General features: G+C 40.3%; 1 protein-coding gene across 1 annotated transcript; it reads right to left on the bottom strand.

The window, feature by feature from the left end:
* Positions 1 to 3: 3 nt before the first annotated feature.
* Positions 4 to 21030, bottom strand: pfkfb2a (6-phosphofructo-2-kinase/fructose-2,6-biphosphatase 2a). The gene is made up of 17 exons (XM_049580584.1): positions 20890 to 21030; positions 19286 to 19462; positions 15686 to 15811; positions 15086 to 15182; positions 14777 to 14843; positions 14626 to 14700; positions 14493 to 14549; positions 14274 to 14398; positions 12641 to 12848; positions 11558 to 11704; positions 11363 to 11467; positions 10989 to 11118; positions 6889 to 6951; positions 6729 to 6793; positions 3446 to 3646; positions 1616 to 1685; positions 4 to 1521 (listed from the first exon to the last, which is right to left on the bottom strand). Exons 2-16 carry the CDS (start codon positions 19374 to 19376, stop codon positions 1632 to 1634), a joined length of 1611 nt encoding a protein of 536 aa, XP_049436541.1. The 5' UTR covers positions 19377 to 19462; positions 20890 to 21030; the 3' UTR covers positions 4 to 1521; positions 1616 to 1631.
* Positions 21031 to 27672: the final 6642 nt, after the last annotated feature.

The following is a 27672-nucleotide window of genomic DNA, read 5'->3' as shown; positions in this document are numbered from 1 at the left end:
AACTGCATTTAAATCAAATTTATTAAATGAAACATGTATGGCACAGTGTGCAATAACATCCAAGCTCTTTTTTAAGACATCGAAACACATCAGCAACCCTTCAACATACCTTTGCATAACATTTATTTAAATACTTTTGATTACAACTGTCACAGTCTCGTTGTCCTTTGAACAGAGGCACTTCTTCCAAATATTGATTTACTGCTGATAGCAAAATCAAAGTCACGTGAATCAGTGTCGTCCATATGGTTTCTATGAAGCCGGTAAATAACATACAGTGTATTTTCATCAGAATAATGCATCAGGAGTGCACAAATGATTTGCTTTTCTGTACAAAGAAACTTAAATATATTAAAACTCAGGAGCACTTTGTGTTGGAAATATTTGCATCACTTCTGTGGATTCAGTTTCAGTGCTACATCATCACTCACAGTAGACAGCTGAATATATTAAAGCTGTTATTTGAGGAGAAGGCAGAACACACAGGTAGGCATCACTGAAGAGAGGAGGAAAAGAAGTACAGTCGTTTTTATACGGGCCAGACAAAACATTTTGTTTTTTCTTTTAACTTGTGTCCGCCCACTGAAAGCTTATTATGCCTTAAATTACACTTCAAAATAAAATTATCACTACATCTTATCAAACCACATGAGAAAAAGAATGTTTAAATAAGTAACTTAAAGGGGACCTATTAATTTTTATTTTTTAGGTTCAAACTTTAATGTTAAAAAACACTTTATTTTCCTGAGACCATCGATGATGATGTCTCCCTGATGTTAGCATGTAGCTACATGTAGCAGTGTAGGCTACGTTATTAAATCAAACAATGCAAACACTTGCAGTAGCGTGTCTGGAGCAGACGACCAAATATAGAAACCCACCACAAGCTGATGCCATCTTGTCTCAGAAGCGGGAAAATACACAGGGATATCACAGGGATTATGTTTACATACATTTACCTCATTGTCGGAAACTTTGGCCACGTTGAACATGAACTCTGACACCCTGACATTATACATGTGACAGAAAATAAAGAAAAGAATAATAATAGGTCCCCTTTAAAGACAGAATCTGAGGAGAAGCTAAGGCTGTACATGGCTTCCTTCAAGAGAGGCACGCCCTTACACTGAAACTAAAAGCAGTCACTTCCATTGAGGTATACAATTCACAATCAGCATGTTTCAATACAGCATAATACGACTGTAGACGACAGTGTGTGGAGTGTGCTAAAAACTAACAAACGGGTTTTCAGAGTATTAACGTACTACAAAGCTCTACATTTTTATACATCCAAGCCAGATCACAGCTTAGATTTGAAGGCTACTGTGCAAAGGCATTGAGTATGTATGTGCACTCACTAACACGCACATAACCTATCCAACAAACACTGAACAGATAACACACATTCTGCTACGCCCACATACTGTGTGTAATACAGTGCTTGAGAATGTAATGGCTGACGCTGGTGGGGATTTTACTGCTGGTCCTCAGAACTGGTGATACATCCATGTGGAGAAAAGCCTGAGATAAATGACCAAAACAACACGTGTGAGACATTTGAGGTGGAGATCACAGATGTGTCACATGTAAGACAAGAGGAACAGGCTGAAAATACCTCTTTATGTGCTTCTTCAATCCTGAACACATTCGTCTGGGTCTGCTGCGCTGAAGCCGTTGATAGAGTCCTGCAGGATGTAGGGAGAGGGGAGACGGCATTAGGAAAAACATCAAACCAAAAGAGGAATGAGGCGTTTGTTTTCACTGGCACTGACTGAACCTGAGCTAATATTAAAATCTGAGGTCACCAGCCAGAGTGAGTAACTCCCCTTCTGTCCCTCTAACGTTTTTTAACTACAGAAAATTTAAGAGAGACATTTTGTGAGTAACAGCACCGACAGAAATCACATCCACTGAGCTTGTGAAGGACACTTCTGTTTGTCCTACACAGCTACATACTGTAAAACATGAAACTACATCTCAGGGAGTTTGTATCAAGGCCCTGATCTGTGTTATAACACGTAAATATACAGAAACCAAACAGAAGAAAAAGATTATGGTGTCAAATATAGCTGAATACATCAATTGACAATACAGTTTAGGGATGGACACCAGCAACGTTTTCGAGATCAAGTTATTGCATGAATTATATGAGGAAGGATCGCAATGCATAATGCTTATTTTCAGGCAGTTACCATTTGATATAAAGAATTTATTCACAATTAACAAAACATTGTAACACAAAAGCATCAAATAATAGGGTCTGTTAATTACACAGAGGCGTCATCTATTGAACATAGCGAGATCAAAACAAAGACAGACATCACACCGCAGTAGAGTCAGCATCATGTGAGGGAGGGTCTGTTGTGTCATCGATAGCTTGACAGTAGTTGTGACACTTTATAGTTTGTCATGTCAAAAAGCTCCAACAGTTACTCAGTGTATGAGTCTGTGTCCAGTGTTCTAAAATGCTCTGTTAAATTTCATTGTGCGTTTGATCCAATAGGTATCCTTGGTATGACACATGTTCAAATTCACCTGCTCTGTGCTGCAGGAAAGGGGCCCACCTGTTCAACTGCTCAATAACGCAAATAGCTAATCAGAAAATCACGTGCCAGCAACTCAAAGCATTTAGGCATGTAGACGTGGTGAAGACAACCTGCTGAAGTTCAAACTGAGCATCAGAATGTGGAAGAAAGGTGATTTAAGTGACTTTGAACAAGTGGCACGATGAATATTTCCTGGGATTTTCACACATAACCATCTCTAGGGATTACAGAGGATGGTCCGAGAAAGAGAAAACATCCAGTGAGCAGCAGTTCTCTGGGTGAAAATGTCTTGTTGATGCCAGAGGTCAGAGGAGAATGGCCAGACTGGTTCAAGATGATAGAAAGGCAACAGTAACTCAAAAAACCCTCTGGTTACAACCAAGGTCATTATTAAAACCAACAACATGTCCAACCTTGAAGCAGATGGGCTACAGCAGCAGAAGACCACACCAGGTGCCACTCCTGTCAGCTAACAACAGGAAACTGAGGCTACAAGAATGTTGCCTGGTCTGATGAGTCTGGATTTCTGCTGCCACATTCAGATGGTGGGGTCAGAATTTGGTGTAAACAACATGAAGCATGGATCCATCCTGCCTTGTATCAACGGTTCAGGCTGCTGGTGGTGGTGTAATGGCACACTTTGGGCCCCTTAGTACCAACTGAGCATGGTTTAAACACCACAGCCTACCTGAGTATTGTTGCTGACCGTGCCCATCCCTTTATGACCACAGTGTACCCATCTTCTGATGGCTACAAAGCTCAAATCATATATATATTTATTATTATTTCTACTAAGTGACGTACAATCATTATGCGTGTTGTCAGTCAATATCCACTCACTTATTTCTGCATTTACAACATCTCTAAAGTTCATATCCAGTAACATTCAGAACACTGACCTCGCTCTGCTGCAGCTCTGCCTTCTCCGACACATCAGGGAACAGCATGCTGGGTAAATGTGGGGCCTGGGGCACGTGAGCCTGTGGAGGGTTTCCCACGCTGTAAAGACGAGGTCGTTTAATCTGGTCTTGGCTGGACAACGGAGTGAAGCTGTTTCTTCGGTGGAAAGCTGGATGCACAACATCTGTTTTGACTTTATTCTGGTGAGAGAAGAGCAGACAAGGTGGGTCGTTAACACGTGCTTTTATAATGTTAAACCTCTCCTGCTGAACGTCTGAAATCACTACGTCCTGTGTGAGAGACTGTGAGAGCAAAGATGGAAAAACAACCACTGAGACAAACAGCTATAAATATCAAGGCCATTGTCATGTTGGTTTCGGCACACAGGATATTTCTCAGCCCAGTTAACAAGAGGTTTCTCAGTAAATGTGTTTATATGTTAACACCCACTCGTCTAGGACTCTTGGTTTCAACGCCCAACAGCACTAACTCTACAACCAGGGAGCAGATATGGAGTTGGCTGATTAGGAAATGAAGACAAAAGGCATTGTATGTGTCAGTGGGAATCCCTGATTAAATACAGATTCATTTTCTGTGTGGCACCTCAAGTCGGCTCACTAATGAACACTCAGTTGATGAGTAGAAGCTCACTGTTGGGGAATGTTTTTGATAAGTCCAAGGGCCAGATGTATAAACAATGAGTGTGCACAAACACCATGCAAACAACAGTACAGTATGCCACTTCCCACACATAAACTGGTATCTGCGAAAACAGATCTTGTGGTGAAATGTGCACACTCCACCTCACACATACTTCAACACTAACAGATGGTTTCTAAAGAGAACTGAGGGTGATATGATCAGGTGCCAATGGATTCTTATAATAATTACATTAGTAATAACTACGAATAACAAACACTGACTTAGGCTGTTCCCCAGTTTCACTCATGTTTCATTTTCACACAGCAATTTGGACAATACCAATGCAAAAGCACATTTATATTCAAGTCCAACAAGGACCTGGTTTGCATCTCTCCCTTATTTCCTGTCATCTCACTACTGTCTCCAGCTGTGTATTGGCAAGAATCTGGTGAAACGATACGCATCAAGATAGAGGGTTTACAATTCAATATACTGTCTGTAACCAGTTATCCTGTCAGGGGTCGCGGGGAGGGGAGGTTTTGCGGGTTTATGCCTCCGTGAATCCATCAAGCTGTACTAATAGTTTACATCCATGTCTGTGAAAACATGGATGTTGAGAAAAGTGCATTGTAGTAGTCAGTGTGAAATGAGATAAAGGCTTGTATAATCATTTCCAGTTCTGCAGTTGAAACAAGAGATCTCAGTTTACTAATATTTCAAATGGAAAAACAAGATTTGGTCAGGTGCTTCATGTCAGTATCAAATGTCTTTGATTGATTAAATATTAACCATACATTATGCAGGTTTCAGTGAGCAGCAGAGCAAAGAGGCCAAATACTTTTCATAATACAAGTATTTGTACTCGGTATCCAACCAAATGTCTCCTCTTCTGTTCCTGAGATATGACGCTGAGTTATGGCCAGAAAAGTGTTTTTACAGATCATTATGATGTCACAGTGAAGCTGACCTTTGACCTTTTGGATATAAAATGTCATCACTTTATCATTAAATCCTAACAGACATTTGTGTGAAACTTTGTCAAAATTAACTTGTGAATTCTTGAGTTATGGTCAAAAGCATGTTTTATGAGGTCACAGAAATCTTTGACCTTCAACCACCAAAATCTAATCAGTTCATCCTTGAGTTCAAGTGGACGTTTGTGCCAAATTTGAAGAAATTCCCTCAAAGTGTTCTTGTGAAATTGCATTCATGAGGACATATGGATGGACAACCTGAAAACATCATGCCTGTGGCCACAGCTATCAGCGTGGAGGCACACAAAGTTCACTTTCTTTAATACAATCAGAACAGTGGAAGCTGCATTTGTATTTATCACAGTCCTTGTAACATGGTAGCAGTTTATTGTTGCTCCAGAAAAGGTTTTCCCTGTCATCAAGTGTTGGGCCTCTTTCCTCTGCTGCTCACTCAAACCTACAGAATTTATGGGTAATATCTGATCAGTCGATGACTTCCGATACCCACATGAAGCACCTGAACAAACCTTGTTTTTTCCATTTGAGAAATATTTCAACTGCTGAACTGGAAATGATTATACATGCCTTTATCTCATCTCGCACTGACTACTGTAACACACCTTTCTCCTCACTGAGTATGTCTGCTCTTGCTTGACTGCAAGTAATCCAGAATGCTGCTGCCAGACTACTAACTAGATCAAACAGACGCTCTCATATTTTCCCTACACTAAGATCCCTTCACTGGCTCCCTGTCAAGTTTAGGATCCAGTTCAAACTTCCCATTCGTACTCACAGAGCATTACACGTTCACGCTCCCTCTTAAGTGGCTGAACTACTTAAACTGTATTCTTCAGCTGGCACTCTTTGATTGAATGCAGTGCATTTTTCTCCTTACCTTGCACTTCCTTTAAGACACATGGTGATTGAGGTTTTGCTGGAATGTTGGAATGCTCTGCCTGCTTCCTACGGTTGGCTTACTGTGTGATTTCGGTTAAAAGCCAGCTAAAGACGCACCTGTTTAGACAGGCGTTTAGGTAACTTATATGCACGAGATCTGTATTTTATTCATGTCTTGTGTATTGTTGTTGTGTAGTGTGAAATCATCTTTTTTGTGTGCGAATAGTTTTGCTAGTTGTGCACTTTTAACTACATGGCTCACGTAGTCACCTTGTCATTCTGTTTTCCTTTTTATATAATGCCCTTGTGCAGCAGTTGGTTATAAAGACTGGAAATGGGGGAAACGGCTCGCCTGGTTCTGTCTGAAGGTAACAAAATCTGCCTACCAACCCCTTACAGACAGAGCTTTCTAAAACAGAGCAAAGTCAGTCAGTATATATCTGACTAAAAGAATGAGTTTGCATATTTCTCTCTGTGCATAACTTTCAGTCATGAAGCTGCACAGAGCTCTATGCCTCTAGCAGCAGGGCTAAGAGAGAAGACCAGATGTCTGGCTCCTGGAAGCTGAACCAGAAACAGTAGTGTTTAATTTGGCTTTGTATTCCTAAATATAGCCATGGTCAGAGCAGCATGTCCAGTCATGACCATAGGGAAAGACTGATCCTCCAGGCTGCATGCACTCGACACACACCGAACTGTGGGTGGATGGCAATGACTTAAGACAAATTTCACAGCATGTTTATGACATAAATAAAAGATCAAAGCTTACTAAAGGTCTGTTCCTGTGAGTGTTGACAGCCTTCACCTTCAGGTCAAACATGTCCACTTTACAACCTGGAAGAAGAAGAAGACAGGAGAAAGGAGAAAAATACGTCACACCCCAACAGAGGAAGGCGTTCGTATGACTCATGAACAGTAGAGAGACTTACCATATGCCACAGGGGTGAGCTTTAGGACAGTGTGCAGGGGACACTTCAAGTAGGGAAGATCATCTGTGCCAACAAAAATAAAAAAACATTAGATCTTCTGAGCTGTTGTTGTTTCCAGTCATGTTTGTGTTTTTCCCTCATGTTTGGGACAGTACACAAAGCTGTATAAAGACTGTGGTGCTGCATCCTATACGGACGTGCTGCGGCATGATTTGCCAGCTGCACCCACACTGTTTGGTCTCTGCAGTCATCAAACTGTGGTCGAGAATACGTGACCACTTCCTCTGCTGACTGACGAAAGCCTCCGCCTGCTTACGTCTAATTATGGATTTGATTTTGAGCAGTGTTTTCCACTCTAACCACCCAGCCATTATTCAGGTGAATTATTTTTCACTTTGTCCAAATTTCCAAGTATGTTTTGGATTTTTTTTTAATGGTATGTTTACTCTCTTTTGACAACATAATTATAAGACAAGAGATACCTTACACACACTTACATCAACAGTTCATATAACAAAAGCAAAGACAAGACGGAAAGTGAAATAAAATAAACATTTGGGCAGGAGCAACATCCTCAAAAGGGCACATCAATCCAAGAGGTACTCTAAAGTAACTTGCAAATGATCACCTGCAAAATGGCTGCATTTGCTTTTTTAACATTTAAATACTAGTTAATTAATATTAGTTTGGTTTTAAAAAAAAAGACTACACAACTCTCCAAAGGCAAAAAAAAGACACATTGTAAAACTTAAATTAAACGCCCAGTCCCTTTTACTAGCCCGGTGTGGCTACACATTTTGATAAATAAAGACCTGTCTCAATTAGACGCCTGGTCTGGTTGCCAAGCAGTTCATTTTTATAGAAGTTCTTTGGATGTATAAAACCAGGTTGTTGGCTACCCACAGGAGCTAAGATTTTTTAGCTATTAAGATCATGCACACAAATTTAAATGTTTAAATTTTTGTCAATCTGGAGATGCTACACATTGTTAGCTCGGTTAGACTCTCCACAATTCAAACGTTCAGTTCATTTAACTGAAACCACGAGCACCAGAAAGGACCATAAAGCCCCGTTTCCCTCTACACTGTGAAAGTTGTGGATGGTACCAATGGAACCGTTCCATACCGTCCCCATTTTTGGTCCCCCCTCTGTTGGGGTACCTAGCACACAGATCTAGTACTAAAAGGTGGAGCTGTGAACACTGCAGTCTGTTGATTGGTCAATAGAGAATTGTCATCAGTCACTTTTGCTTGACAAAGGACTTAAAGCATAAAGCAGGAACCCGCCATTTTTAAACATCACATCAATTGCTGCAGATTGTTGTAGACACTGTTATCTCGAAATGTCAGCGCGCAACAACATTTCATGGTCAGTCAACGAGGTGCAGACGTTCCTCTCTATTATCAGAGAAGAGGAAATACAGCGGGAACTGGACGGAGCCATTAGGAATGAGAAGGTGCTCCAGCTCGTTTGTCAACGAATGGCTGACCACAGCTTCCACCGGGTGGCCGAGCAATGTTAGACAACAAAAATCTCAAAAGTGACTATAGAAGAATTAAAGACCACAACAGCCGGAGTGGTGCAAACAGGATAAGTCATTCGGATTTACCAGCATGACAAAATAACAAGTGGTGACTCCCTTCCTCAGGAGCTGTCATGAAGTCAAAATGTTACTCGAAGCTTAACTTTTATACAAGAAATATTAATACTTTACTAAAATTTACTATTTTGTATTTCCCAACTTTGATGAGCAATATTTTTTTTGTAAAAGGAATTAAAGGCCTGTCCCAAATATAGACCTGTTGAGTTCAAGGATTTAAGAAAATAATGGCCCGAGCTATTAATTGAAGTTTTACTGGTATTAGTATTTATGATCCAGTCAAACTTTTTGTCATGCAATACGAAAGCATTTGCCTCTTTATTAGGTGGAAGGCTGCCTGCCCTCCATCTTTTATACAATGGATCAAGGAAATCATCACAAGTCAGAAACACAGATTCACTTTTAGTGGATCACTTAAAAAGGCAGAACAAAATCTGGTTTTCTTTAATTCAGTAATTGAAGAATCTGTCATTCCCAGCATCTTTTTTATTTTGGGTTCTATGTTGTTGTTTTTTTATTTCACTTTACATTTGCGTATGGATGTTTGTTTTCCATTGTAATAAGACAGGTGTGTTCTGTCAATAAAATATAGGAATAGAAAGACTTTATGTTATTCTCAACATTTTTCTATTTTTCTTTTCTATGTCATTGCTCTTGTGTGCATTCTAAGTGTTTTGTCCATAAATTAATAAATAATCTATCACTGACTTTAGAAGTTGAAGAGTCAGTGTTTCTGACTCTTTTAGAGCATCACACAGATTCTTACGACATATAGTGCAGTTGCTACAGTGTGTCCGAAGCCATGATTCAGTGTCTGATTACTGTCACTGTCACACATTAATGAATCACCTCTCACCCAACTTTAAGCAAGAGTGGCGTCTGAACTGAATGATACATCTCTGCTTCTTCCTTTTATCATGTGTGTTAAAGTTCAAAATTTATTTAATCTGTAATCAAAGATTATCTGTAGTTAAACAGTCCCTGGGGTCGAGCCAGGTGCTTTGAGTCGTATGTGCATTAAGACAATGTGTCAGACTGCAGTTCATTTTTGCTAAAATACAAAAATGGTTTCCTCACTATTTACAGTCAAATTTGGCCAAAACATTAACAGCCATGCCTCTGCTGTTACTTAATGTTTATCCTGTTCATTGTATCTACCCACCATTGATACAACACCCACTGACACCTGATGATGCCTCTAAAATACCAAATTACAAGTTACTAGTTTGACAAAAGCGCCAAAGTTTGTGTGACTATTTTGCAGGAGCCTGGTGCTACTGTAGTTGTGCACACACCTCCCTTCATTTAGGTGCAGCTCTAATTCATCGCCCTGCTACTCTCATTATCGCAAGTCTAAGAATACAGCAAAAGCAGATTTCAAGGCCTCAAAAATACCTAAATGTTGTAATGCTGCATATGCTCTTCACACACCAACAAAACAGGACCTTTAAACTTGTTTCGTCATCATGAAGTACCACTCACCCTTTAAAACTGCACTCTGCCAAGAGTCTTTCTGTGCAGCTGACTGGACCGGAGCATTTTATATTTATTAAGCTTTGATCATGAATGCCGATGTTTATCTGTCTCATTAAGGTCTTCAGGTGCTGTTGAATATCTCTCCAGTGCGTCTTCAACAGCTTCACAGGAACATTTAGTTTAGCAGCAATATGACACTGACTCAGGGGAACTATATCTGGCCCTGAACTACTTCATTAAATACTTAGAAAAGTGATGTTGCTCCAGGTTTCAAAGGGCAAAGCTGTTTTGTTAAATCAGTGCTTGAGTAAAATGATCATATAAGTTTTAGATAATGATAAAAACAGCTGTTAGCAGTGACTCAACACTGTACTGTAACTGTCTTCATAATGTGAGGCTTTGGCCTTTTCCACATGTACACAGGTGTTTTTAAAACACACCTTTTCCTATGTGTTTTGGCCCTTTTGTCTACGTCACTGAAAATGGAGCTTTCGTAAAACTCACTCCAGGGTGAACATTTTCAGAGCATGTGTCTGCAGTGTTGACATGCAGATGGGGTAAACAGAGTTTTTGGCTTGAGACATCAGAGTGTGCGTCATTATCTCCTTTTGAAGGCGTCACAAATGAGGTGATATTTTGGACATGGTGGACCTAACCAAAATAGTGCTGGCTCTAACAGGTCTTCTTACATGTTGCCATATAAACATACAGTTGCTCTCACACAATACTGATGAGCAGAGACGTCAGAATGCACTGCTGAGGTAAATGCTGTAGGTCGCCCTCCGGGAAAACCTTTTGTTTAGTCCTCTGATCGAATTGGCTTAAGGGGTATATCGCCATCTGTTGGTTTGACATGTTCTTGACAGCGCTTCAATTGTGTTCATTTTAACAATTTTTTTTAAACAGTACTCATGTGGATGGGATTTTTTTTTGGAGAACGAAGGAGAAAAAAATACATTTTCAAAAATATTGGTGTGTGTGTGGACTAGGCCTTTATTTAAGCATGTGTCATGTTTATGTTTACCTGCACTCTTGTCCAGGAAGTAGGCCAGCAAGCAGCGCATGACGGCCTGATGGCAGATGACGAGCACGTTGCCCTGCCGTTCCAGCTCCATGATGACAGGCTCCAACCGCTGAACCAGGTCCTGGTAGGACTGGAGCAAAAGGTACATAACATCAAAGCTGGTTCATGCCATTCTGTGTTTTTTTTTTTTCTTAATACAGCTTGTTCAACTTTTCCCCTGCTACATGTGAGTACTGTGATCTTCACACAACAGGTAAACGAGTCAAAACTGAGCCACTATAATAATTCTCCAGTTTATTATTTGAAAAAACAGCCAGAAGCACAACAGCCCCTCATCTGTCAGGCAGAAGAAAGAGAAACAAAAACGCCATTACCTCTCCCCCAGGGTAGCGGTAATGGTACTTGTCCTGGTCCCTCATGGCAAACTCCTCCGGGTGTTTTTCCTCAATCATTTCATAGGTCATTTCTTCACACACTCCCTGAAACACAAAATAATAAAAACACTCAAAACACACACACCCTCACAATGTATGTGTGTGTCTTCTTTGATTACACATCAGAGGACATACAGCATCTATTTCATTGAGGATCTTCCACTGCTCGTAGGGAACTCCCAGCTCCTCTGCTGTCTGGATGGTACGTCTCAGCTGGCTCGTCCAGACTTTCAGGTCTGACAGATGGTGCTCTTCCACAAAACCCTTCAGAGCTGCCGAGAACTGAAAAAGAACACATGAAAGACGTTTATGCTGGAGAACAGACACCTGGATACAAAAACAGAATTTATGCAGTGGATCAACTCAAGTACGTCATCCCAGGATGGCTCTGAAATCTGCTCATTTATAGCAGCAGGATTTCATTCACACTATTTAACTGGATTTATGCTAGAAAATGTGCGTTTCCAATTTGTGACTTGAGCTTTTTTTTTTTTTACTTACATTATCTCTGCTTGTAAAAGCTTGTTTAGCTGTACCAGACATTATATCAAAGGACTAGTTCAACATTTGCAGGTTTTCTACTTCATAAGGCCAGTTAGTTTAAGACTTTAAAGAGTTTTATAATACTAACCGGGGGGAAAAAAATCTTTAAAAAAATAAAATAAAATAAAATACAGATTTTGCTAATTATTTTGAAATTTTACAATGTAAGGTCAGAAAAACAAAAAAAAATAAAATAAAATTCCTAAAATACTACTGACCATGTCTTTGGAATTTGAAGACGTTTGAAAGACTGATTTAAGACATTTTAATACAAATTAAGGCCTTATTTTTAGATTAATACACACAATATCTTTTAAGACTTTTTAAGGATCCACAGGAATCCTGTTTTGGCATATGTGTTTATTTGATTTCTTACCCACGGTTAGATGAGTCGATTGACACCACTCTCATATCTGTCCATTAAATATGAAGCTAGCCTGCCAGCTTAGCTTAGCACAGAAACTGTTACACACAAGAAACACTAGTTTACACACAAGTCCAGTCTTTACAGTAAGCTAAGCTAAGCTGCAGCTTCATATTTAAAAGGACAGATTTGAGAGTGGTATCAAATCGCAGCATTTCTCAAAACATCAAACAGTTCCTTTAATATTTTTGGAGATGCTGCTGTCTTTTTTGAGTTTACAAATGTAAGAATGAGACGATTTGTTAAAGCACCTCTCTGCCTCTCTCTGACAGCTCAGAGTCCCCCCCGATGCGTCCCTCCACATTGTGAAAGCTCTCTCCGTGTCGACAGAGGTAGATGGAGTGGGAGTGTACGTGGATGTTCATGAGGTAGTACACTATTTTACTCTGGATGTAGTCCTGCACCCTGTTGACCAAGAAACGACGGCCAACGTTGATGACCTGGATGAAGGACAGGTTCCTATGGGTCAGAGTGAGAAGAGGACAACAGAAAGGGAATCAATACAAGCTGTAACTGAAGACAATGAAAAGTGAGTCAAGAGAAGGAATATCTTGTACTTTTGGTGTAGTCTAAATATCCTGATATTTTATTTTTCACACGCTTCAGAACATTCTGTGTCAGCAGCTCCTTGACAGAGACAAGGTTCAAGAAGTTCAACAGCTGTTCGTCCTCTCTATAAGCGAAAGTCCAAAATAAAATATGTGGGACTATTTTGAGTAAAATGGGAAGTTCTGTATTCTTTAAACAAGGGCCCTATTTCCCCATGTTTTGCGACTGATGGGAACAGCATTTTTTGAAACCGGTCTGTATTCATACACTCACCTGCCACTTTATTAGGTACACCTGTTCAACTGCTCCTTAACAAAAATAGTTCATCAGCCAATCACGTGACGTGACAACAACTCAATGCGTTTAGGCATGTAGACATGGTCAAGACGACCTGCTGAAGTTCAAACTGAGCATCAGAATGGGGAAGAAAGGTGATTTAAGTGACTTTGAAAGTAGCATGGTTGTTGGTGCTGGTCTGAGTATTTCAGAAACCGCTGATCTACTGGGATTTTCACCCACAACCATCTCTAGGGAGGTCAGAGGAGAATAGCCTGACTGGTTCAAGATGATAGAAAGGCAACAGTAACTCAAATAACCACTGGTTACAACCAAGGTCTGCAGAAGACCATCTCTGAACCAACAACACGTCCAACCTTGAAGCAGATGGGCTACAGCAGCAGAAGACCACACCAGGTGCCACTCCTGTCAGCTGATAACAGGAAACTGAGGCTACAAGAATGTTGCCTGGTCTGATGAGTCTGGATTTCTGCTGCCACATTCAGATGGTGGGGTCAGAATTTGGTGTAAACAACATGAAAGCATGGATCCATCCTGCCTTGTATCAACGGTTCAGGCTGCTGCTGGTGGTGTAATGGTGTGGGGGATATTTTCTTGGCACACTCTGGGCCCCATAGTGCCAACTGAGTGTATAACTTTCATTACACATAAACATTTCCAATAATCTATACCTAATCTATATTTTAACTTCTGCACCATTTTTACTTGTATGTTTTTATTTTTTATACATATTTTTAAAGTGTTGTTGGAGGGAGCCTGAGATCTAAGATTTTGTGTTGTGTGTTGTGCACATGACAGTGAATAACCTAACACATGAACCATCTGTTTTACAAACTAGCTCCTGTTTCCACCTGCTGGACAGTTTCTGCAACTACATCTACCAACACAGAAGTAACCTACAAGGCCAACACAAGGGAATTATTTCGGACACTTAGCCCTGATGACGTCTAGTGTTGACAAGAATTAAACAGTATCAAGGCAAAAAGTAAAGAAATGCACAAAAACTCGTAGCATCCCTGATCAAAAATGACTTCTTACTTGTCGTGTTCGTCCGGATCCAAAGGTTGGTACGTCACTTTATAGCATTCTATTCTCTTCAGAAAATCCTCCATGACGCTTTCTCTGTTCCTCTCGGGATAATCTGGGCTGGACACCTTCACATCCTTCATGACAGAGACATTTGTAGAGATGATTCACCGTGACATCTTAACAGCTCAAGGTCAAAACTGTGCTCAAAAGCATAAAAGCATCATTTACCAGGATGTTTGTAGCGATGACATCTGGATCGTCACATATCGATTCAACGAAAAACACCTAAGAAAAGAAGTTATCGTTAGAAATTAATGACTCGTGTGAAAATGTGCCGTCTGTGTAATGATGTAAATCTGACCTTGTATGAGTTATCCTTTGCAAAATTAAGGATGAGTTCTCGTCTCTCTCTGGTGGTGTTGGTGGCATCAAAAACCTGACAGACAACATTAGATATTCAAATTACGATTCTAAATATTGACAGATGCACTGTGCCGTTTCTGTGTCCTTACAGCGATCTGGCCTCCCTCCTCATTCACGTAGGTCTTGACATCCTGCAGTGCCGTCAGAGCACACTGTCTGCGGAAACATGAGAAAACTCGATCAGGAAATCAAAGTCTTTAAGACATAACGTACTGTAATTATTGTAGCTACATTTGTTAAACAAAAATGATACAGTCAAAAAAGCAAAGTAAGCAGGGGTTGTTTTTTTTATTGGGTGTAGTAATCACAACAAGTGACACATACAGAGGGACGATTGTGGGAAAGGAGTAAATCTATGTCACCAAAGGTGGTCAACATGCAGAGAAACTCTTACTCACTTTCTGATTTGCATTGCTTCTTTATTGTCATGTCTGAAGAAGTCATAGGACTTGTATGACTGCACTGCTTCTCTCCTATAAACTCCGAGGTTAAATACTGAAAAGTAAACAAGAGACAAAGTCAAAAAACATGCAAAAGCAGTGGAAAGGATTACTGTCTGCGCTCTGAGGCGGTGGTATTCATCTAAAGCGATGTTGCCAAACCAGTCCTGCTGCGTTCCACTTAGGTGAAAACATAGGTGTAAAAGCACAAACAGAGCCAGCTGACAGAGGGTGGTGACATAAATATAACTACAAATTAAAACAGCATTGCCTTAAGCACAAGATTTTCAGTAGGGTTTAATCTCTGAATGCCATTTCAGTCTTAATAAAAAGCATCATTTATCATGGTGTCACCCTGATTTACGCCACCTACAGAGGCACATCTGCACTGAATACTCTCAAGTGTTCCTTCCAAGAATAGCAATTCTTAATTTCACCATCACTCTGATATTTCGCAGGACTCACAGAGGCATTGAACTCAATCTGAACCCGTTTTCTATTGGCTGGATTTACTGTGGAAAGATCGAATGTTGCTTAAAAATCAAAACATGTACTGACCCTTAGTTGGCACTCCAATCCAGTTGAGGTAGCGTGTCAGCTTCTTGGACATGTAGGTTTTCCCTCTGGCGGGCAACCCAATCATCACTATCACAGTTGGAATGTTGGTCATGTAGGAGGCCCAAGCTGCAGTTTACACACACACAGACAACACACACACCGTTCATACACATAAACACAAACAGAGATTTTATTAATTAAGCATTCAAGGACATTTTGTGATCTTCATCTTCTTCACAAACTGGCAAAGGACAACTCTACCCACAAAATGATCATTTAATAGTAATAATAATACACTGGATTCATATAGTGCTTTTCTGGATGTTCAAACATGCTTTACAGAGAAGAAGAAGAACAAAATGAAAGAAAAAAACAAAAGAATCCAGAAGATGGGAAACAACGCAGAAAGGGAGAAGAAGAAAACAGTTTTTTACAGGTTGTAGGCAGTTTTGAAGAGGTGTGTTTTGAGGGATTTCTTGAGGATGGATAGTGAGGGGGAGTCTCTGATGTATTTGGGGGGTGGGGGTGGCGACAGGAGGTTGGTATCAGCAGACCTGAGAGTGTGGGAGGGAGTGTGCCAGTGGAGGAGCTCAGACAGGTTGGGTGGGGGCCAGGTTAAAGAGGGATTTAAAGGATGTGATGAAGTGAACACGCTGGGGGATGGGGAGCCAGCAGTAAAAGGTAAATGGACTGCACTTGTGTAGTGCCTTTCTAGTCTTCCAACCACGTCACATTCACCCATTCACATACACATTCACACACTGGTGGCCAAAGCTAGCATACATGGCGCAACCTGCAACTCAGTAACTATTCACATGCTCTCACACACAGATGGAACACCCATCAGGATTTGGGGTTCAGTATCTTGCCCAAGGATACTTTGGCATGCGTACCGGAGGAACAGAGGATTGAACCGCCGATCTTGCAGTTGGTGGACAACCTGCTCTGGAGGTTGAAGGCTATTAAGGACGGAGGGTGATGTGGTCATGTGCGAGTGTGTGTGAGTAAACGAGCAGCTGAACTCTGGATATGTAGTAGTTTCTTGAGAGTTTTGGATGATGAGACTATTGCTGTAGTCTGGAGAAGTTTGTATATCTATAACTCACTCCGTGTTATGTTGAATTCATAAAGAATACGATTTTTCTTGCATTGCCATCACGGTGAAGGAAGAATCCAAAAACTGAAGAAACTCTTTATAAACTGAAGTAAAGGGGCTGCCTTTAACAACAACAAAACTATATCATAACATCTGTTTACCAGCAGGGGAAGAAGAATCCAGATATTTTACTAAATAAAAGCATCAACACTACAGAGCAGAAATACTACGATACAAGTAAAGGTCCAGCATTCAAACTTTTACTTATGTAAAAGTACAAAAGTATCAGCATCAAAGTATACATAAAGTACCAAAATTAAAAGTTCTCAGTATGTAGAATGGCCCATTTCAGAATAACAAATATTATATTACTGGATTATAAGTATTGATGCATTAATGTGCTACATCACTTGAATGTTGCCGCTGGTAAAGGTGGAGCTCATTCTAATTAGTTTATACACTGCTAGGCAGCTTAATCTATAATAATATGAATAAATTATTAATAGATTAAATTTTGTAGGCGTATTAATAAGATAAATCTACAAATTCAGTTCAGTTTGGGACTAGATGTTACAATCACATATGCATATACTTGAAACTATGAGTGATAGTAACAGTGTCATCTGGAGGTGCCCGAGTGGGAGCCAAAGGGTTAAGGTTAGACAGTTAGAAAAGTAGGAGAGAGCATAGGGAAGGCAGAGCCGAGGAGAGACATCTGTGCAGACTGAACTCTCCCTCGCCGGACCGGGCTGTACACTAGACCTCCCCCAACTCCCTCATTTTGAAAAACTTCCCTAAGTTAAATCAAGGTGGAGTTTAAAAGGTCAATTGTCGTTGCACATACTTGGGATTGTGAGTGAAAGTTAGAGCCATGCTGGGGGGAGGGGTGAAGGTTCAGGGAGGGTAAAAGCTTCATTGGGGTCATCAGGTGGGTCAGTCATTAAATTAATTTAAAAGTATTAAAGGGCAACATTTGCCTCCAAAATGTAGTGGAGTGAAAGTTTTAAGAAGCAAAGGACAGAAATACTCAAGCAAAGTAAAAGTACCACAAAGTTGTACTTGAGTAAATGTACTTTATTACGTTTCACCTCTGCTGTTTACACTGTCACACAACAGTCTCATATACCCAGTCGTGTGCTCATTCATCCCAAACACATGTATTTTTGCCAGGACCTTGGTATTTAAAAAACTTCGGCATTAACAGTCTCAGGCAGGGACAAGTTTTGCGCTTGGGTGAGCACATGCAGAATGTCATGTCGAGGAATGCAGGAGCAGAGTTCAGACGCACGCGCTTGTCCAGACGCGCTACTGGTATGCGTACGGACTGCGTATGCAGTGAGATTTTAACAAAAACGCATGTGTTGGGGATGAACTGAGCAAATGACCGGATAAATGAGACTTAGAAGTTGTGTGAGAGTGTGCAAACGCATGTTTTGAAATAGTTTTGCTGTTTTTAGACACGGCCGCCTTTTACTCCAATTCACCAAGAAGATTCTATGTTTTTGGATTCTTCCCTCACTGTGTAGGCCTGTGAGGAAAACTGAGTTTCCTTCATTAATTCGATGTAAATCAGGCTGATAAATTCCTTTAAGTGTTGAACTTTTACTTTCACTTTACCTTTTGCCCCTAAAACGTAGTATTTGTGTTAAAGGGCGGACAATGCTTACTGTATACACAACCTGACGGCAGGGAGAGGAAGGGTTGTGGAATAATCCAATGTCACCTCTGCAGTGTTCTTCTAGCTGCTGGTTAACATTTTAGATTAACATTTCCGTCATACCATTGTCATCTCTCAATGGCTGGTTAATGTTTCTCAAAGTCCTGCTGCTTAGCAACACAGCTAGGTAATCCACCGTGTCAGCAGGAACAAGAAATGGAAAATATCTTAACAGAATTTTTTTTCTCCGTTCTGTTCAGTGACCAAGGAAGACCATCCTTCATTCTGGGAAAACAAACCAAAACAAAAGACGTGGCGAGACGAGACTTGACTCGAGATTCTATGAGCGGGTGACTGACATTTTAAGACCCAGAGGGCAGGTTTTGTGTTCAAGACGTATACTTATTTCATCTCACAATCCTGATTAAAGAGTCCTCAAAGTCTGACTGTGACATTAAAATTAAGCCGAGCTCAGTGACGTTATTCCTGGCTGACTCTGAATGTTGACCTTGCCCACTGCAGTATTACCATGCGTCAGAAAGGTACAGTACATGCTGTATTACCTGCCTCTGCAAATACCCCCACACACTGTATACATACCAATAATGACAGAAGGCGTGTCAGCGTTGATATTTAATAATCTGTGCTTGCTGAAACCGTATCACCTTTCTTTACCTGCCGCCAACAGATCAGCAAATGTGATTAAAAGGACAATTCACTGCACGCTGCTGCTGCATTATATTAAGTAAGTGTAACAGCTGAGGTGCACAGGGGTCAGTGGTTACTACAGAACAGCCTCAGGAAATGAGTCAACATTTCACACATAGTGGAAAAACAAACCACTCACAGCACTTCTTCTCATTGGTCCTGACGTCTGTCCTTCTGGCCTCTGCTGAGCCGTCTGCAGCAGCTGCAGGTCTCTGCTGCCTGGCAGCCATGGCGAGTCTGGTCTGTATCCTGCTGTGTCTTGGTTGGTATGGGGATGGTGAGCTCTGGTCACTGGCAGGATGAGCTCTGCATCTCTCTGTTGAGGACAAAATTTTGCTGTGTCATGCGAAATGCTGCCTTTTGATACAGCAGGCCGAAGTGTGCGTACAGTGCAGTCAAATGCCAACTGATGCTCAGATCCAATGTAAGGTGATATTAATGATAGTGCCATATATTTTAGGATGCTGACGACATACATACAGAAACCCTTGAAGGATACTGATAAGCCAATTACAACAGGACATTTAAGTATTAGAATTAAATAGGGTTGGGCAACACATAGATATTATATTGATCATGATATAAAACTAGATATCTTCATATATTTTTGATATCATATCGTAAGAGCTGTCTTTTTGTAAAGCCTGCATTATAGTAAAGTGATGTGATTTTCCGACCTTATCAGACTGTTGTAGCTGTTCTATTATTTGCCTTTACCCACTTAGTCACTATATCCACAGCACTGATTATTTATCAAAAATCTCACTGAGTAAATATTTGGTGAAAGGACCGATAGTCAAACCTACACTATCACTGCAATCCAGTGTCGCTATATTGGGTAATAAATATTGTGATATTTGATTTTCTCCATATTGAGCAGCCCTTTCAGACTATTTTATAAGCTGAATATAAAGTCACCAGTGCTTGAATCATTGGTCAATTATTTAATTAGCTGATCTATGGACATTTTAAGTTCATCTCTTCCAAGTATGACACTCCAATACTGTTTTATATCAAAGCATTTGCTGGTGACAGCTTTACAAACTGTAATAACTACTTGCTCACTTGTTCAAAGGCTGCCTGCAGCTACTTCTCATTTTCAATAACGGTTGATCTGTTGGCTATTTAGCAACTTAACTGATTTGAGCCATTAAATGTAAGAAAATAGAGGGAAAATGGTCACCACAATTTCCCACATCCCACTCTGACATGTTAAAATGTCATGTTTAGTCTGACCAATAGTCCAAAACCAAAATATTCAGTTAAATATAACACATGACTCAGAAGAGCAGCAAATATCCAAAATGAAATCAATAAATTAATATAATTTAAATGACAGTTTCAGCTCTGCTCAGTTCATCTAATTGCTGTAGGGTGTATTTAACTCCTATCAGAGTAATTCGGCATTATTTTCCTTTAATTACTATGTTAGTTGTAGTCTAAAGTAATTACTAATTTCCACACATCCCCTCCTCCTGCCCTTACACTGTCAGAGGTATAATTAGAGATGCTTGGCTGGTGTACAGGCCACAAGTACCAGCTAATGATGTGTTATAAGTTGTATGAGTGTATCATCCTGTCACATTCAGCAGAGCTGTCTGATACATTAACACTGTACCTAACATCAACGGTTAGCCTGCTAACTTCATCACTTCTGCTTTTACGTGAAGAAGAGTCGTTTAAAAAGACGGAAAAAGACGTTGAAACAAAGCAGGGATGAAAACATAAATTAAATAACCTTACCACAGTTCAGCAGGTGCCGGTTATATTCGGTTATTTGCTTTGTTCCGGTGCTGCCATCAATTGACTTCCACCGCCGCCGGAGACAACTCCTTCTTCTCGGATGTATTAGCTCCTCCTCCCCGGTGCCTGCCGGAAGTTCGCCGCGGTCAACCCGACAACTTCCGGTGTTTCCAAAATAAAATATTTCTTTGAAAACTTTTTTTTCCTCCTTAAAAAAAAACCCAAAAACAAAACAAAAAAAACAATAAGTGTTAAATTAAAGCAAAGATACACATTTCACGCTAACACGTATCATGTTTTCATCATTTAGAAATATTTTAAAAAATATGATGGATTTTAACTTTTAAAGACACAGGGTCAATTTGACACACCATCTCCCCATGCCCGGATCACTGCAACATCCTCTTTTCTCACCTGAATAAAACATATATTAATACACTCCAGACTGCACAGAATTCAGCTGCAGTTTTAATCTCTTTACACTGGCTCCCAGTATGTTTAACAATAGATTTTAAGATAGTGATTACTTTTAAGGTTCTTCATGGTCTCTCTCCCAGCTTTATCTCCGATCTCTTAGTACCATGCACGCCAGGACGTACTTTGAGGTCCTTGTCAAAGGTCTTTTGTCTGTTCCAGAGGCCTGGCTGAAAACTAGCATGAGTGTTTGCTGTCAGGGCCCTGAGGTCAGGTCAGCCGAGTCAGTGATCTCTTTTAAGTCCCTTCTTAAATCATACTTTTATCTGAGAGCCTTTCCTGATTTTTAAGTTAATTTAAACTGTTTGCCCCCCTCAGTTTTTATATTCCAGAGTGTTTTTATGAGTTAATTTAAAAGTTGTTGTTTTCATGTCTTGTCTGTTTTAATCATTGACATGTAAAGCACTTTTTAACTGTTTCGAAAAGTGTTCCTAGTAGCAGCACTAGTAGTAGTATTTCAAGGTGGTGACTAATTTAAACAATTTATATACTATTGTTTTATATAAAGTTTCGCGTGTAAAATCGTAACTTAGAAAGTGCCTAGTGACTACAGCTGTCAGACAAATATAGTGTGGTAGAAATTGCAATAGTTCCCTTAAAATATTTAGTGGAATAGCAGTAAGTGGCATAAAATGAACATACTCAAGTAAAGTACATGTTCCTCAGTATTGTACTTAAGCCCGACACAAAAGTTACCATGCTTTCTGATGCTTAAAAGGTTTGTGTTTATCACAGTTTCAATTCTGTTCAATAAAATGCTGATTTTGATGATAACTTTTTAATTCTGTGAGTATACTCGTTGACTGACTGATGGCGTGAAATGATTTTAAATCAATGACATGATTTTATTTTGAAGGCTGTCTTGTTTTGGTTATCTTCAGCTGACTTGATGCATCTGATGAAGAGTATCTGTTGCTCATTCATCATGAAGCCTGCAGGAGGCGCTGTGATCAGTGGCTGTGACACAAAGAGATGCGCCCGCGTGACGGCATCTTTTGCATATTAAAGGAGAATGCCACTAAATTTAAAGAGTTTATGGCGTGTTAATCATGTTTTAAAGTATTATAATGTTTAGAAAGGAAGTTATCACTTCCACAGGACATTGTGAGATTTAAAGATCTCTTTATAATCCAAAACCTGTCATGTAAATCCAATCTCTCTTGTTTCTCTCGCCTTTCTTGACGACATTGTAAAATATGTACTCACTCATTTCTGAAACCCCTGCTGTAAGCTGGAGTAAATTGTCACTTTTTTCCTCAAGTCAAGCTACTTCAGTCACTATTGTTCTGTTTGCCCTAATTTAGACAGTGTTATACACACTTTATGTGACAATGTCAAAGGTCATGAACCTGTGGCACATTACCTGTAAATCACTCCCACAAATATGACTCCATGTAGACAGGAACTACCACATACTGAGTCCTGCTGTAAGTGGCTGCTCTCATTTTTCTGTTTAGTGTCTCTCCAGTACTGATCATGGTTTTAAAGCCTCCGGCATTCTTGGAGTAGCAAAGGATAACATCTTACGTGTTATCACAGTGAGGGATCCTTCAAGGTGAGGTATGGGTGGAGGAGGGAATGTGGAAAGATGCAATACAAGGGCCGGGATGAGCTGAGCATTGTTTGTTTGACAACAGCTCTTTTGTGCTTATATATTCGTTTTCAGTCTGGTGACTCTGTTTTTTATGTGGACGACCTGCACATTACACACATGGGAGACAATGGACATTAATGTGCTGCTCTAACAGACTCCACACTGCTAGGAAGGCTCTCCACAACATGTTGTACCCTGACTGCAGGAATTTCCTTCTATTCAGTGACAAGAGAATCAGCGAAGTTGGAATGACGCATGGTTATAAGGCCTGGCTAGGAGCTGGTGTTCCTATTAATCTGAACTCTGTTGCAGGGGGTTAAAGCAGGGGCTCTGTGTATAGGCCAGTTAAATTGTTTCACACCAAACTGAGCGAAATTATTCCTCATGGACCTTGTCTGAGTGTGGGAGCACTGTCATGTTGAAACAGGAGAGGGCCTTCCCCAAACAGGAGCAGTGTCTCTCAGGTGTGGGTATGGGTACCCCTAGGGGTGCTTTGGAATACTGCAGGGTGTATGTGCAATGTTTTTAAAATGTTCATTTAAGAAATATCAGTCATTAATAATTCCTTAAAATAATTATATTGTAATGAGTTCAATAAAAATGTAAATGAAAGTTCGATAAACCATATTTTATATTCACATTTAGTGGGACATATTGGTAGAAAGAGAATACAATATATTTTCTTTAGTGTATAATCACCTGAAAATAAGAATCAATATGTTTTCGTGACCTTAGAATGAGCTGTTGATATCTACACAGGGAGAGGGTCCTCTACCACAGAGTCCACCATGTTGCACCACCATGTTTCTACAGTAGCCCAGAACAGACAAACCAAACATTTTGTCAAAGTGGCTTGAGAAATGAACATCGATGCTAAAATTCCAAATTGTGTGCAGCTAAGTCAGGTCCATAAATGAAGGCTCTTATGTGTTGATCTAGTGCAGGGGTAGGCAACCTGCAGCTCTTTAGCCCCTCTTCAGTGAATCCCTGTGACTTTGACCAAAAATTAGGAAACATGGAAATGAATCACTGTTATTTTTGAACATTTCAATTTTCATTTATCATTGTTGTAGGCCTAAAGTTATTCTTACAATATCCAATTGTAAAAATGTGTACCCTATATGCCTACAAAAATGTTTTTTGTTTTAACATTTCTTCAACTAAAATGTGAGTCAAAGCGACGTCTACGACCTGGTGTCTTTTCTTCAAATGTTGCTGAACATCAAAAGCGGTGGCATGTCTTGAGTCTCCTTAGTGAATGTAACCGTGGATTCCAAATCCAGAAAGGAAAAGTCTTGGAGGGCAGTTTTGAATTTAATAGTACATTGTGCAGTTACTTTCACTGCAAGGTACAAAATAAATACCTCACTGCAGAGTAGCCACCTGATGGTAAAACATATTAATGATTAGACCTATCCCACTGAGCAAGCAACGTCTGTGGACGTCCAAGTCTAGTTGATATCATGTCCACAGACGTGATATCAACTAGACTTGGACGTCCACAGACGTTGCTTGCTCAGTGGGATGAGTCATGTTGATAAGCTCATTTAGACTTAATAAGGCTGTGTTACCTTCATGATAAGGCTCAAATATATTTCCTGGCTCCAGACAGATTTCATTCTTTTTTTGGGGGACGAATATGGCTCTTCTGATAGTAAAGGTTGATGACTTCTGGTCTACTTCTGGTGTACTTTAGAGGGGAGCTGATGTCCTCATCTGGTAATTTTATGTTCAGGCCACTAAGATTTCTTGTGAGAACGCAGTGGGGAAGGCTTCAGCAGGGGACAAATAATAGGTGGATGAATCACCCATGCACCAGTCTATCAGTCTACATTGATTAGAAACTTGCACTGTAGAAGAACAGGCAGGCTAATCTTGTCCACTTAAATATGAAGGCTGGTCTGGACTCTTGTGCAGGAGTGCCAGGGTAACAGTTGGCTCTAAGAAGGGCCCTTTGCGTTTTTACATTGGCCACCACATTTAGCGGCCCCTCTGCAGTGAGCAGTGCGAGAAAAAATACAAGTGTTTTTACCACTATCACCAGGTCTGTTTGTTTTACAGAGAAGGAAACCTCTGAATCTCTAAACCTCCTGAACGTCTGGATTTTGAGTTATCAGAGGAAAAAGGTGAGCATAAGTAAACTCTGTAAATTTCCATTGTTATGCGGATGATACACAGTTGTATTTATCTAAGAAGCCAGAAGAAAGTAATCAATTAACTAAACTTCATAATTGCCTTAAAGACATAAAGCCTGGATGAGCACCAATTTCCTGATGTTAAATTCAGACAAAACTGAAGCTATTGTTCTTGGCCCCAAACAACTCAGAGACTCTTTATCTGATGGCATAGTTTCTCTAGATGGCTTTGCTCTGGCCTCTAGCACTACCGTAAGAAACCTTGGAGTAACATTTGATCAAGATTTGTCTTTTAATTCTCATTTAAAACAAACCTCACGGACTGCATTTTTTCATCGGCATAATATTGAGAAAATTAGGCCTATCCTTTTTTTTTTTAAAGATTTTTTTTGGGCATTTTTAAGCCTTTATTTGATAGGACAGACAAGTGTGAAAGGGGGATAGAGAGAGGGAGTGACATGCAGCAAAGGCCACAGGCTGGAGTGGAACCCAGGCCGCTGCGGCAACAGCCTTGTACATAGGGCGCCTGCTCTACCACTAAGCCACCGATGCCCCTGAAAATTAGGCCTATCCTGACCCGAAAAGATGCAGAAAAATTGGTCCACGCTTTTGTTACCTCAAGGCTGGATTACTGTAACTCTCTATTATCTGGTATCTCTAGTTAGTCCTTAAAAACTCTCCAGCTAATTCAGAATGCAGCAGCACGTGTACTAACAGGAACTAAGAAACGTGATCATATTTCTCCTGTTTTAGCTTCTCTGCACTGGCTCCCTGTAAAATCCAGAATTGAATTTAAAATCCTACTGTTAACTTATAAAGCTCTAAATGGTCAAGCTCCGTCATATCTTAGAGAGCTCAGAGTGCCATATTATCCCACCAGAACTCTGCGCTCTGAGAACGCAGGGTTACTCGTGGTCCCTAAAGTCTCCAAAAGTAGATCAGGAGCCAGAGCCTTCAGCTATCAGGCTCCTCTCCTGTGGAATCATCTTCCTGTTACGGTCCGGGAGGCAGACACCGTCTCCACATTTAAGACTAGACTTAAGACTTTCCTCTTTGATAAAGCTTATAGTTAGGGCTGGCTCAGGCTTGCCCTGTACCAGCCCCTAGTTAGGCTGACTTAGGCCTAGTCTGCCGGAGGACCCCCTATAATACACCAGGCACCTTCTCTCCTTCTCTCCTTCTCTCTCTCTCTCTCTCTCTCTCTTAATTAACTCATTAACTAACTGATTAACTCATATCGCAGCGGTGCCTGGACAGCGTGACGTGTGTGGTTGTGCTGCTGCCGTGGTCCTGCCAGATGCCTCCTGCTGCTGCTACCATCATTAGTCATTAGTCATACTTCTACTGTTATTATACACATATGATTATTGTCACACATGTATACTGCCAGATATTAATATATACTTTCAACATATTGTACCACAGTAGCCAGAACTACAATTATAATATTATTACTTTCAATAATGTTGTTGTAAACTACTGTCATTACCGTCTGTCCTGCATCTCTATCTGTCTGTCTGTCTCTCTCTCTCTCTCTCTCTTTTTCTGTCTCATTGTGTCATGTGGATTACTGTTAATTTATTATGCTGATCTGTTCTGTACGACATCTATTGCACGTCTGTCCGTCCTGGAAGAGGGATCCCTCCTCAGTTGCTCTTCCTGAGGTTTCTACCATTTTTTTCCCCGTTAAAGGATTTTTTGGGGGAGTTTTTCCTTATCCGCTGTGAGGGTCATAAGGACAGAGGGATGTCGTATGCTGTAAAGCCCTGTGAGGCAAATTGTGATTTGTGATATTGGGCTTTATAAATAAAATTGATTGATTGATTGATAAGTTAGCAGGTACTAGGCTTGGCCCGTCTCTGACACACCAAACAACGCATGAGAAACCCTAAAGACCTTTGCACTGAGTCCGCTTTATTCATCATTAAAATTTTCTGTGTTTTTCGCACGTGTCCGAAGCCTTTACAGATGTTTGACCAAGAATCAGTGAAGAGAATGTGACGAATCCGCTGCAACAAGACAGAGGAACAGGGCGCACGGAAATACATAGTTCACTTTCAACAGGTCAGATAGTAATATTTGGGTGGATGATGATGAAGAGGAGGAGGATGTGGACTGCACACAGGATGTGGAGACAGAGGAAGAAATGTGTCTTGTCATTTTGTCACATATTGCGAATTTTCGCAAAGAATAGAACAATAAAATGCATCTGAATCAGTGTGCAAGGTTTCTGTGCGTAATGATTTTTTTCAAAGGACAATTAAATAAATGCATCTGTAAAAAACGGAATCAGTGTGCAAAGGCCTGACGCTGTAACTTAAAAACACATAAACTAGCTTTATTCTGTGCTTTAAGGATTTTTATACTCCATTTGTTTGTTTTAAAGAGGAAGAGACCTTTACAAATAATTTGGCTCCTGATAAAAACCTCCCAAACAATGAACACTGAAGGAATTCTAGTTTCAGCTGGTTGCAATGTGCAATCCTCACCACTAGATGCCACTAAATCTTACATACTGGACCTTTAAGAACCACTGACCTACAAGACAAAGTATGTGCATTGAGGTGTCCACATATTTTT

This window comes from Epinephelus fuscoguttatus, linkage group LG7 (genome assembly GCF_011397635.1).
Source record: "Epinephelus fuscoguttatus linkage group LG7, E.fuscoguttatus.final_Chr_v1".
NCBI lineage: Eukaryota > Metazoa > Chordata > Actinopteri > Perciformes > Serranidae > Epinephelus > Epinephelus fuscoguttatus.
Note: the sequence above shows the minus strand (reverse complement) of the source record. Positions and strands in the feature narration are given on the sequence as shown.

Excerpts from the sequence above, each read along its gene's own strand:
- pfkfb2a (XM_049580584.1), bottom strand. The coding sequence starts at position 19,376 with ATGGCTGCCAGGCAGCAGAGACCTGCAGCTGCTGCAGACGGCTCAGCA. Across the intron at positions 14,844-15,085 it reads GAAGCAATGCAAATCAGAAA|ACAGTGTGCTCTGACGGCAC; the intron begins GTGAGTAAGAGT and ends ATGTTTCCGCAG. Across the intron at positions 11,119-11,362 it reads ACCGCTACCCTGGGGGAGAG|TCCTACCAGGACCTGGTTCA; the intron begins GTAATGGCGTTT and ends CTTTTGCTCCAG.